General features: G+C 52.2%; 1 protein-coding gene across 1 annotated transcript in view; it reads left to right on the top strand.

Annotated features, from left to right (window-relative positions):
• Positions 1–11,961, top strand: part of VPS8 (VPS8 subunit of CORVET complex) — a 65,142-nt gene extending 53,181 nt beyond the window's left edge. Inside the window, exons 41-45 of the mRNA XM_064720794.1 lie at positions 322–402; positions 1,688–1,857; positions 2,386–2,554; positions 10,539–10,619; positions 11,255–11,961. Of these exons, the coding sequence (XP_064576864.1) occupies positions 322–402; positions 1,688–1,857; positions 2,386–2,554; positions 10,539–10,619; positions 11,255–11,395 (642 nt within the window). The 3' untranslated portion in view covers positions 11,396–11,961. The remainder of the gene's footprint in view (positions 1–321; positions 403–1,687; positions 1,858–2,385; positions 2,555–10,538; positions 10,620–11,254) is intronic.
• Positions 11,962–12,452: the final 491 nt, after the last annotated feature.

Genomic DNA, 12,452 nt, shown 5'->3' with positions numbered 1-12,452 from the left:
GGGGGCTGGGAGCTGCCTGGCCATGCTGTTCCCTTCAGTATTCCTCACATGTACTCTCCAGTCAGCTCCTGAATGGAGTTTCCAGTTTTGACCCAGGCACACCAATTTACAGTGATGTTCTTAGCTACTGAGTTTTGCTAATTACTGATTTTCCCCATCAGTGTGTGGGATCATTCTGCTGTCCCTGTGTATGTGCAGTATATTTAACTCTGCAGTCATAGCTTCCATTTGCAGCTCCAATCCAGAGGAAAAAAAGACCTAAAAAGAATCAGAATGGTCATATCCTGTGATTCAACTGCAGCTTTGCATTTCTTCATACAGGATCCAGTTTATGGAAAAGGGAAACTTGGAGAAATTCAAGGGCTTGTCCTGGGAATGCTGGACACTTTTAACTATGAACAGGTAAGTTGCCTGTGTTCTGTTCTCTCTACCAGTGCATGCAGCATCATTTTGGCTGCCTGGCCTACTGCTCTCTCTCTCTCTCTTATTTGTCATTTCTGTCTGCAGGGCAAAGTCAATGGGCATGTGAGTGATTTCTGTGTGACTGGGGGATGGGGAAGGAGTTTGGTTTGCTCACAGATTGCAAGTGAAGGGACTGACAGGTACATGGTGAACACCTCTGCAGCTCAGTTCTGTGTTAAATGTACCAGAAGGATAAACATCTGCTTTTTCTCCAGCTCATCCTGCAGTTAGAGATTCAAAGGCACAAAGCTGATATGTTTTGTCTCTTTGCAGTTTTAAATAACAGGTTTTTAAATTAGGCTGTTTTTACACTTCCAAGTGATAATGCTGCACTTCCTTTGTGTCCTGGTGAGATTTCCTCTTAATCTCAGTCCTGCTTTTCTCAGTCCAGTCCCAAATCCCAGGCAGTCTCCACACTTGAGGATGCAGTGTTCCTCCAAGCCCCTCTCCCCCATCGTGTGGCAGAGCTGTCCCAGCTCTGCTCAGGACCCCCAGGTACCAGCAGCCAGTGCAGAAACACGGTGGGAAATTGCTTTGCTGTGCAGGCTGAACACCAGGAGCCTTTATCTGGGGTTGGGTTCTTGCAGAGGGCCTGGGCAGCCCCTGTCCCTGCCTGGCAGCTCTGGGACAGGCTGTGTGCCCAGCTGGGATCCTGTGGTGCTGCTTTTGCAGCTGCTGCTGTGGAGCAGGGATGAATCAGGGAGCAGAGCCCCTGTGCTGAGAGAAACTTGGTGCTGGAAACTCAGGGTGCTTCTTTGGGCTCTTGGAAAATGAGCATCCATTGGGAAGGACAAGTAGATGAGCAGTTCAAGGGGTTTTTTCAAGACTTTAATTGCCATAGTGCATTTGAGCTTTGATTTTTATTAGCACATTTCTCCTAAAATGGGGATATAAGCAGTAGCTTGCCAGGTTGAAGCAAAAAAAAAGGGGGTTTGATGTGGAAGATGACAAAATGAGCCTGCCATCTCTCTGTTAATGCTCTTGGGCAAAAGTCAATACAGGACTTGTCTATTTGAGAGTGCAGAGGAATTGCTCCATTAACGTGTGATGAAAGGATAAGTGTTTTGAGGTCAGGGGAGAGAAAACATAGGAGAAGTGATTTTATTGGGTTGTTTCTGCTCTTAGTGAGCTGCTAAGTGGCTTGTTCTGAAGAACTGGCTGGCAGGGAGTTTCTGCAGTCTGGAGGTTACAGACTGACCTGCTCTCTGGGTTGTCTTCCTCACAGACCCTGCTAGAGACAACCACGAGCCTTCTAAACCACGATCTCCACTGGTCCCTGTGTAACCTGAGAGCCTCTGTCACCAGAGGCCTGACCCCAAAGCAGGATTACTGCTGCATCTGTCTCCAGCAGTACAAAAGGAGGCAAGAAACTGCTGATGAAATCATTGTTTTCAGGTAAAGTTAAGGGCTGGGGTTGCAGCTGTGATCGTGTTAATAGTTTTAAAAGGGGAAACAAATTGTCACTGGTTGGCTTGCCAGAGTAATGATCTGTATTCCTGGGAGCACACCTCCCTCCCTGCTGCCTTGCACTGTGAGGGGCTGGCTGATCACACCCATCAGAGGCTGCTTTGCATGCAGCCAGCTCTGCCAGGCCCGGAGCTGGCTGTCAGTTTGCTGTCCCCTCTCCCAGCAGTGTGCTTTGGGCACTGCAGCACCCTGGGCTCCTTTGTGTGTTTGCACATCTGGGACCTGCCACAGCCCTGGCCTCTCCCATGTGCTGTGTGTGCCCAGGTGTGTGTAAAATAAGGAGAAATCATTGTTACCTTGGCGTTACAGTCTGAGCTGTGTCAGCAAATGGGCATCCAGTGTTGGCTCTGTGAGTCTGGGAATCAGCAGGAGGGTGAGGATACACTGCTGGTTCCCAGATGCAGCCTTTGCCCACTGGGCAGCCCCTTGCCCTCCCCCTGACTTGCTTTCTTCCAGCTGTGGCCACTTGTACCACTCGCTGTGCCTGCTGAGCAAGGAGTGTGGGGTGGTCACCAAGGGCCTCATGAGGTGGATGTGCTACAAATGCAACTCCAGCAACAAGGGAGGGAAGCTGAGTGAGAACTTCTCAGAGCTGAAGAAAGGGGCTGCAGCCTCCCTGGCACAGGTAAGTTTTGTGAGGTGGTTTCTTGTCAGGTAAACTTTCATCATCACTTTGTTCTCTGACTGTCTGTGCTTCCAAGCAAGACTGATCAGTAGCTAAGACATTCTCAGCAGCTAATTGGTCACTTTTCTGAATCCCAGTTTATTTTGGTGGGGGTAAAATTCTAGAAGTCAAGGAAGTTTGTTCATCCAGAATGTCTAGGAGCTGGTGTGAGGGGCAGCTGGATGCTGGACAATTCCTGTCAAATTATTTTTAGGTGTGTTTTATATAAATCTCAGATTGAAAGCAGGCACATTCCTTGTGGCTGGATTGTGGAGCCCCTGTTCCACCTTCCCAGCAGATAATCTGGCTCTGGATAAAAGGTCTGGGATTGATTTGACTCACTAAGTGCTTGCACAGTATTTTAAGAAGCTTGAGTGTAACCAAGATTGATGCAGCTGGATTTGGGTGAGAGAACAGAGAATTAATTTGTATTTTTTGTCAGTATTTGTGCACTGAAAGTTTCATCATCCCTAATTCAAACTGGGGTAAAGCCTCAAATATGCATGGAGCTGTTTTTTTTCCTGGGCTGGTGCTGTGGATGGTAGGCCCCCATGGCAGGTGGTTTGTTGGGATGTTGCATGTGGGCAGCTGAGCTCTGCTGCTCCACATTCCAGTGGCCCCTGGGTGAGGGTTTGTTCCCAAGTGCCTCGGGGTGCTTTGTGCATTTGTCACTCTATGGATATGCACAGAGCAGCGTTTTCGCTCCTGGGACCAAAATAATTCAATCTTGGAGTATGTTTTTATAGTAGTACTTTGGTTTTGTTGGAGCAGATGATTCCGATTCCTGCCAAACCCATCCCGATCAAAAGCTGGCTGAGGGCCTGAGTCAGCTGCTGCACTCACAGGAGAGCCTTCCTGCTTGGGGAGAGGTGGGGAAAGGAATCTTGCAGGCCTGTTGGAGCACCAGGCAGTCTCTGCAGTCAGGCTGTGTTAGTCTTTGCTTTGGTGACAGCAGCAGAGCTTTCCCAGGAGCTTGGAGATGGAGTGTGGTCCCAGCAGGCTGAGCAGTGTGTGTGCCCTGTCCTGTCCTGCCACAGTGGGATCAGGGCACTGCACCTATGGCTGGCAAAGTTCAGCAGCCCCACATCTCACCCTCTGCATTCCTGCCCCAAAGGAGTGAGCATCAATGGGGGTGACAGGCTGGAGTGTAGTTTAAAAACTAAAGGCAGAATTTACTATTAAAACTGCATTCAGCATGCAAGTGCCTGACACTTGATTCCAGTGCTTTATAATTGGGTTATCCCTGGGTTCCTTTAGGGCAGTCAGTCAGGGAGCCCCTGTGGCTCCCCTTTGCCATCAGTCTGAGTGATCCTGTAGAGAAAGAAGGGGAAATGCTCCACATGCCATGGCAGGGACTGGGATAAGGAAGAGATGTTTCCTTTTATTGAACTGCTGAAAGTGAAGGGCTGGCTGGGACTCAGGGACTGAAGGGAGATGTGGAGAGACTGGATGGGAAAGAGGACTTACAGCATGGATCATGTAGTGCTAGCTGGAAATGTCCATCCCAGGCCATCCCAGTGCAGGAGGGTGCCCTGCTGCTGCTGCTTCCCTGCTGCTGTCACGTGCTCTTGGCAGGGAAGTCCTGGCTTCCTGCTGCACACACAGAGCCCCAGCACTGCTCAGGCCCCCAGCTCCCCCTCCCTGTGTCCCACATCCTCTCCAAGTCTGGGATGTTCCTCACATATCCAAATTGCAATATTTAACTGTTGTACTTGCATGTGATCAAACTGTTGTGCAGTCACATCTTAAAAAAACTGAGTGTATTTAGACTTGGCAATGGAGTGGAGAATCTCCAGCTCCTGCAGGAAATCTGTTTGCTGAACAATCACTGCTCACAGCATTAATTAACCCTGGGAGGTAAGGATTCCTCTGACCTGGCCTGGGCTGAGTTACAGAGTAGAGTTTCTGTGCTGGGGCAATGCTGGGAATGCAGACTGGGGGAGTTGGGGCTTCTCTGTGTCCTCTCTTGACTCTGCTGGCTCCAGTCAAACCCAGAGCTCTGGGCTGGACAAGCTGCTCTGGCTCCACAGCTGGTGTTTGTGAGCAGGAAATCCTGAGTGAAGTCCTGCTAACAGCATTGTGTTTGCAGCCCTGCCCTCCTGAGAGTCAGATCTGGGGCTCCCAGGCCTTTCTGCACAGAGATCTGTGGGGAGGGTGTTTCCCTGTAGCCCCTTTGAAGACCCTGCAGCTTAGTTACTCTCTTGGCAAAATCTAATATGGTGATCTTCAGTTGAGGTATTTGTTTTCTTAGGAAGCCTTGAATTAGGAGTAGAGTCATACTGAGAAATGCCAGTGAGCATCTGGAGTGCATTTCACAGCACTAATTCTGCCCTGCCCAGGCAAAGGCTGTCACTTTGAATCGTGCAGTGTGGCTGAGATGTGTATGTGAAACGACAGCCCAGCAGCCAGGGCTTCCTCTGCCCTGTGCTCTGTGTGGTGCTGGGGCCAGTCCCTGAAACTGGGGAGCTGGAGAGGTGCCACAAGCCAGCACTGACCCATTGTGGGATCAGTGACAGTGTGGATTTCAGCGGAACCTGGCTGGGATGAGGGCTTGGCACGCTCTGCCCCAGCCAAGGGGAGCAGAAAGAGGGGCACGGGGGATTTTCTTTTCCTCTGGTTCTACTACCAAAAGTTTGTGATTTCTGTTACCCCTGAGCCTCACTGCTTTCCCAAAGGTAATCCTCTGGGGCTGGAAGATCATCTGTCCTGCCCTCCCTACCTTGGAGCATCCCTAAATGAGAGTTAAAAGAAATGGGAGCTGGTTTTCATGGTGGGTCCCTAATCCTTGCAGAGCTGTGTGTTTGTTGTGGGTCCCTAATCCACTTGCAGAGCTGTGTTTGCTGTGGTGTGTGGGGGATGAGGGCTCAGCAGCTGGGCCACTGCCCGAATACCTGCAGGAAAGGCTCTGGATGTCTCAGCCTCTGATTCCCAAAACTCATTTGCCTCATTTCAGTGAGCAAATGCTCTCCATTTATTCTGCCAGCTTATGCACTGGGGATCAGGGAGAGCAAATCCTTGGCTCCTGGGCCATGAGCCCTGCCATGAACCCCTGAGCTGCCATGCTCTGGTTATTCTGTGTCCAAGCAGTTCTGAGCATGCTGCTGTTGGAGCTGTCCAGATGGCAGATATGTTTTATTCAGGAGTTTAATCCTGTCAAGTCACGCCAGGATGGACAATGGACTTGATCCATAGTTAATCCAGTTTGTCAGGCTCTACCTTTGGGCTCTGTCCTGCAGTTTTCCCATGTCCCTCCCTGTGACAGCCTTCTGGAGCCTCTGAATGGTTCCCACATGGGAGGGGCTGGTACCACATCCCTCATGTGACCTCAAAGGTCCCTCTCTTGGGCAGAAGTGAAGGTTTAGGTTGGGTTTTTTCACCAGAATTTACTTTAGAGTTGACAGATGTTGCATGACCTGCATCCTCAGGAGACAGAGCTGGTGTTACTGTTTTCAGGGCAACAGTTATTAACTGGTAATAACTTGTAATCAGTTATTAACTTGTCTCCAGGAATACAAAAAACTTCCAAGGGGTCTGTAACTTTGAAAATATCCAGATGTGATCCCCCAATAACAGCACAGAGATAATTAGTGTTTTACACAGTTACAGGAATGGACATTCTTTCCTCTGTGGAGAGTGTTCCCATGTACAAATTACCTGAGCAGATATCCAGTCCTTTGGCTTTGGAGGTGGATTCCTTCACTTCAGCAGGGAGCAGGAAATCCATGTGAGGAAGGAGCTGGAGACAGAACATCTCTGATTGCTTGTAATGGAAACAAAAGTGATCTAGTAAGAAGAATACTGAGAGCAGGTAGAGGAGGACTGGCACCAAAGCTAAAACTGCAAACAATACAAATTGAAGAAGACTGATTTGGAAACCAAAATTATCCTGTAATAGCTTTTAAATCAAAATTGACTGCTTTCTTGAGCTTCTCATGCTGGGGAGTTGGGTGAGTTTAGTTGTTTAGTGGGGCTTTTTGAGAAATGTCAGAATGAATTGTAATTGTGTCCCCTGGCCTTGCTTCAGAGCAATCTGCAGCCTGGCAGGATGCTCCTTGCACTGCCTACAATCCAAAGTCTGGCCCTGTGGGATCTGTTCAAGAGCCTCTTGGCTCTTCTCTAGAAAAAATTCTATGCTTGGGGCCTCTGAATTCTCAGATGCAGGTGCTGAGCTCAGCCCAAGCACAGGCCTGTTGGGTGCCACCTTTCACATGTAATCCATGTGCTGCCATGCTTCCCTCAGAGCCTGCTGGAGCAGAAATGAACACCCTGTCTGCTGGGCCCTGGTGTCCAGGGAGGATGGGTGGGGGTTGGGTTTGTCTCATTGACTCTGGGCAGTGTTTCTGCTCCTTTGGCTGAAGGCATCAGTGCAAGTCCAAGGGAGTACCCCAGCAGCACCTGCTGGAGGCAGGAGCAGCTACCCAGAGCTGGAGTGGGAGCACAGGGATGTGCCTGTGTGCTCCCTGTCTAACACAGACAGTGCCACCCTCTCCTGTCCCTGCAGCCTCACGTGGCTGCAGCAGTGGCTGAGAGAGCACAAACAGACCTGTGCTCTCCCAGGCCCTGAGTGGGAGGTTTGCTCCTCAAGCTCAGCTGGAAACAACAGAAATCTGCCTTTCCCCTGGTGCTGCCAGGGCTGTGTGACAGCCTGCCTGTGCTCTGCCCTGGGCACCTGGGGCTGCTGGCTGCCAGGCCCTGGCCCTGTGTGCTAGCACAGCTGGGTTCTGGAGGCTCTGGGGCTGTCCCAGGGACACTCCAGGCTGTTCCCTGTGCAGCTGTGGGCTGGACAGTGCCTGTCCCAGAGTGTCCCTGGGCAGGGGCTCTGCAGAGCTCAGCAGCAGCAGCAGAACCCTGCTGTTCTCAGAGGGGTGTCCTGAGGTTTCCCTGAAGCTCCTGAACAGCTCTGTAATGTCACTGTCATTGCAGTGACTTTGGGTCACTGCCTTGCTCTCTCTTTGGTTGGTCATTCTGGGTTCCTGGGAGTACCCTAAAAGCAGCAGGGCCTTACGTGACATAAGAGAGGCAGATTTACTTAGTTTAACATTAATTGGCTGGGTTTTCATTAGAGCCCTAAATTTGGGTACCTGTTTGTAAGGCTGATGCGCCATGGTGAAGCAGGGGAGGAAGGCCAAGGGTGGGCCTGGTGTCCATTGCCTGTGGGCTCAGCTCTGTAAATGCAATGTGGGAGGGTTGCCTTTGTTCCTCAGAATCCCAAAACCCTCCTCTGGACTTCTGGCTGCATCTCTCTGTGTTAAGGAGCAGCCCCTGGGGCAGTGGGTGCTCTGAAGCTCTGACTGATGCAGCAGTACCTTGTGTGGAAGGAATGGCTGAGGGGCAGCTCTGGGATGGGTCTCTTGGTGTGACCATGGGCAGTGCCTCTGCTCAAACTGTTGGAATCTGCTTTGCTTAAGCACTGGCTGCTGATGGAATTTGTAGCTGTTAAATTAAAGATAATTGCAAGCTTGGGAGGGCTGTGTGGTGACTACCAGAGGGGGTGGAATATGTGCAAGAGAAACATGCAACAGAGATTAGCATTAGGGGTGGGATCTGGGAGAGCTGGGAAATGAAAAAAGCCTTTTCCCTTCCTCCTGGCCGAGATCCTCAGGAGATGAATTGCCTCTCTGGGGTTCTGTGTCTTGTCTGAGGCTTTCCCAGGGGGTGTGGGGATGTGGCTGGAAATGGGTTGGAGGTGCTGAAGGGTCCATCTCAGATGGCCAGCTCTGGAAACAGAGGCTGTGCTGTGGGGTGAGCCCAGCACCTTCCACTGACACCCGAGTGCTGCTGCTGGACCCCGGTGCCTCCCGTGGCTCCTGAAGGGAAACGTGCCTTTAGTGACACGGTTAGAAAGGAAAAGGCCTGACAGCACTTGTTTCCATGACAACAGAAAGAATTGCCTGCAATATTTCAGCTCATCAGCCTGGGAACAGCCTGATTGATAGTTACGTACGTGTGGTAGGGAGAGAGCAGGAGAGGGGTGAGGCCAATTATATTGCACTTTGCTTGTCCTTGAATGCTTGTGGCCACAGCAACTGTGGAGGGCAGTTTTTCCTTGCTTTTTGTGTTTTCCAAGTGAGGATGACCTGTGTGTCCCTGGGAAGGACTGGTGCAACCTGCTGGCTGTGAGTCCCTGACCTCCCTGTCCCAGGCTCAAAGCCTTTGCCAGGTGTGCAGGGAATGGGGACATCTGGCTCCCTGACTGGCAAATAGTTATTTACACCACAGAGAATGTCCTGGAGGAGAAGGAGAGAGCTTGGCAAATGTTTCCAGCATAAGCAATCTGCGCTTGGGACACTCCTCTCTTCCCAGACTAATGATCAAAGGCAAGACATGTGGGTTTGGGATGGTCTCAGAACTGTCCAGGCTTCAGGAAACCCACGGGGGGCTCAGTGCATCTCCCATTGCCAAAGAGCTTAAAATCAGTGCAGCTTCAGTCGGTACCCACTGGCAGGATTGTAGCATTTTTGGTTAGTAGCCCCTGGAAGATGTATTTTGGAGAAGATATTTGAATGTTCCCTTAAAAATAGATCCCCAGAGACAACAGATGCCAGCCTGCTGCTCATGAGGGAGGCTGTTCTCCTGGCTCCTCTTGGGGTTTCTTGATGATGCTTTTGCTTTGCAATATGAGCAGAAACATTCAAAATAGAAACATTGTGGTGTGATAAATGGAACAAACCTACAAGAATCTGATGCTTTGTCATCTCTCCCTGGAACACGTAAATGGTGCCATTTACAGCAGTTTGAGTGTGTGCCACCCTCTCTGCCTTAGTGCTCTTGGTGCAGCTCTGGGCCCTCTCCTTGCCGTCACCTGCAGCTGCCCCTCACTGCTGGGGGACACTGGGCCTTGTACCCCACAGCTGGGCAGGGCCATGGGATGTGGCTGCCACTGCCCTATGACTCACTTGTCCCTCATTTCCCAGTTTTCAGTCAGTAACACCCCACCAGAGGACAAGAGATGGGACCTCATGATACCATTGTAGGATGCCAGAAGTTGTTAGCAGTCATTGGCAGAGTCCCGGGGCAGCAGGCACACACAGACCGTGTCCCTCCATTGTGGAGCAGCAGGCACACACAGCCCGTGTCCCTCCATTGTGGGGCAGCAGGCACACACAGCCCGTGTCCCTCCATTGAGGGGCAGCAGGCACACACAGCCCGTGTCCCTCCATTGTGGGGCAGCAGGCACACACAGCCCGTGTCCCTCCATTGTGGGGCAGCAGGCACACACAGCCTGTGTCCCTCCATTGTGGGGCAGCAGGCACACACAGCCCGTGTCCCTCCATTGTGGGGCAGCAGGCACACACAGCCCGTGTCCCTCCATTGTGGGGCAGCAGGCACACACAGCCCGTGTCCCTCCATTGTGGGGCAGCAGGCACACACAGCCCGTGTCCCTCCATTGTGGAGCAGCAGGCACACACAGACCGTGTCCCTCCATTGTGGAGCAGCAGGCACACACAGCCCGTGTCCCTCCATTGAGGGGCAGCAGGCACACACATCCCGTGTCCCTCCAGCGTTCCTGTGCGCAGTGTTGGGCTGGGACACAGGGAAGGCCTGGGGGAAGCTGCTCCTGCCGCCTGGGAAGGAGCCTGGAGAGGCTGCTTGGCCCCAGAGACCCATTACTTCTCTTCCCAGCTGGCTGTGAGTGAGTTTTCCCAGGCTTATTTTCCTTCCTCAGAGGTATCCCAGTACTGTCAGTCTGTGCCATCAGGGACAGAGCTCAGCAATAACTCACGGTGGGTGCAGGGGTGTAACTGTCCTTCAGGCAAGAACAGGACTAATTTTTTTCCCCCCAACCTAGGGTGCACATAATGGCTTCATACCAAGGCAAAGATGGCTAAAAGACCTCTCAAACAGGTTGTGGACTGACTGCTCCTGGCCCAGGAATTAATTTCTTTGTGTAGGAACTTGACAGCCTGCTCTGCGTGGTTTCTGTAACTTTCTTACTCTTTTTCAGATGAGTTCAGAGTCTGTGTTGGATCCTCAGCAAATCCAAGCTTTTGACCAGCTCTGCCGGCTCAACCGAGGCACCTCCCGAGTACGTACTCCTGTTATCCTTCTGCTGTCAGACTGTGATGGGCATTTTTCATGTGGCCAAGCCAGACACTGGCACTGGCACGCGAGGGCTCTGGGGTTTGGTCTCATGCTGGCACTTGGCTGTGGCACACTGCAGAGCAGCCATGCTGGGGAAGCCACTGGCAGGGAAACTGTGGGAATGGCTCTGGCTTTGTGGCTGGGCCTGACAAGTGTCCCTGGGGTGATCCTTTGTGCATTTGTAACTAAGCTTCCCTCTAGACACTGTAGCCCCTGCAGTGGCTGGGAACACTCCCTCCTCCTGTGTCCCTGCTGTCCCAAGGAGAGCACAGCTCCCTCTGTCTCTGGCATTTTCCTTGTGTCTCCTGCCTGTTTTGGCTGTGGATCTTGGCACTTTCAGTTCTTTCTGGGTTTGTTTTTCAATTATGTGACTTCAAAGCAGCCTAAAGACCCCTGGAGAGTTGTTCAGTTGAGGACGGGTGACCTGCATGGAGCTCTGCAGGGTCCCTCCGTGTGATCCATGCCCTTGGCTTTACCTGGGTTAAGGTTTCTCTCACTGCAGCAGGGACACAGTGACACCCTGGGCTCTGTGTCCCTGCAGGAGTGTTCCTGGGGTGACCAGGGGTGTTTTCCTTGCAGCTGGCTCTCCTGACGGAGCTGGCACGCGGTGACAAGCACGGGCTGCTCAGCGTTTCCCACGGGGACCCGGCCACCAGCAGCGTCTTCCAGAACGAGAACTTCCAGCTGCACCTGACGCCCCCTCCGCTGGCTGAGGAGTAGCTCCTGCCCTGGCTGCTCGCAGGACCTGGTGCTGGGGAGCCTTCCCACCACACCATGGGATCTTCCCCCACACCACCTGCCCAGACCCCGCTGTGCTCACCCTCACTGGGCACTGGAGTGTCACAGCTGGTGATGCCCCAGCTCTGCTTTGGCAGTGGTGGGGCAGCTGGGCTCAAAGCTGGAACTGTGGGACAAATCCCAGCATGCTGGGGCACAGGAGGGCTGCCTGTGCAGATCCAGGGGCTTGTGGCAGCAGCAGGGACTTTTCCAAGTACCCAGATCAGCTCTGCCCTGCTGGAGGAGCCTGTCCTGTGCCCAGAGGCCCTGTGTCCCTGTGCTGTGCTGGTTCTGTGGCTGGGGGCCACACCTGAGTTCTGTGTTCTGCTAAAAGTAGCTGTTCTGGCAAGGCCTGGCCCTGCTGTCTCATAGCAACAGCCAAGGGGTCTGAGGGCACAGAATGGGCAGATCTGGGGAAGGCTGACAAATGCAGGAAATTACACCTGTGTGAGCAAACTGACCTGCACATGCTGTATTCTATCAACCCATTAAAGAGGCCCTTGGTTGAACTTCCTGTGACTTCTGCACTTCTGTGAGTGGGCTGCTGGTAAGTAGATACATCTTGTGGGTAAAGCTCAAACCTCCCCTCTCACCTCATACCTGTGTTGGGGGTGGGAGGAGTGTGTATGTAAAAAAGGTGCCTCATGCCCTTGGGGGCTGCAAGGAGTAGAGGATGGATGTGATGGGCACTGATGGTCACAGAACTTTTAGCACTTTGCTCTCAGCACTGTAGCCCACTGTTGGAGGGGTTTCTGTGTTGTCACACACACTCCTCTTCCCCCTGCTCACTTCAGCACTGACACACTGAAGCACCAGGTGTTGTGCAGAGCTCACCTGGGTAGGAACAGTGCCAGTGCCCTGAGGTGCCTTGTGTGCTCACCTCCTGCCCATGAGCAGAACTACTATGGGATGTGTCCAGCCTGCAGCCACACCTGGGCACAGGTAAGTCAGGGAGCTGAATTTGGTCATACATCAGATGAGTCAGAACTGGGCCATGAGC

The sequence above is a fragment of the Zonotrichia leucophrys genome, chromosome 9 (genome assembly GCF_028769735.1).
Source record: "Zonotrichia leucophrys gambelii isolate GWCS_2022_RI chromosome 9, RI_Zleu_2.0, whole genome shotgun sequence".
In the NCBI taxonomy this organism is placed as follows: domain Eukaryota; kingdom Metazoa; phylum Chordata; class Aves; order Passeriformes; family Passerellidae; genus Zonotrichia; species Zonotrichia leucophrys.
This window is presented reverse-complemented; position numbering and strand designations above follow the sequence as displayed.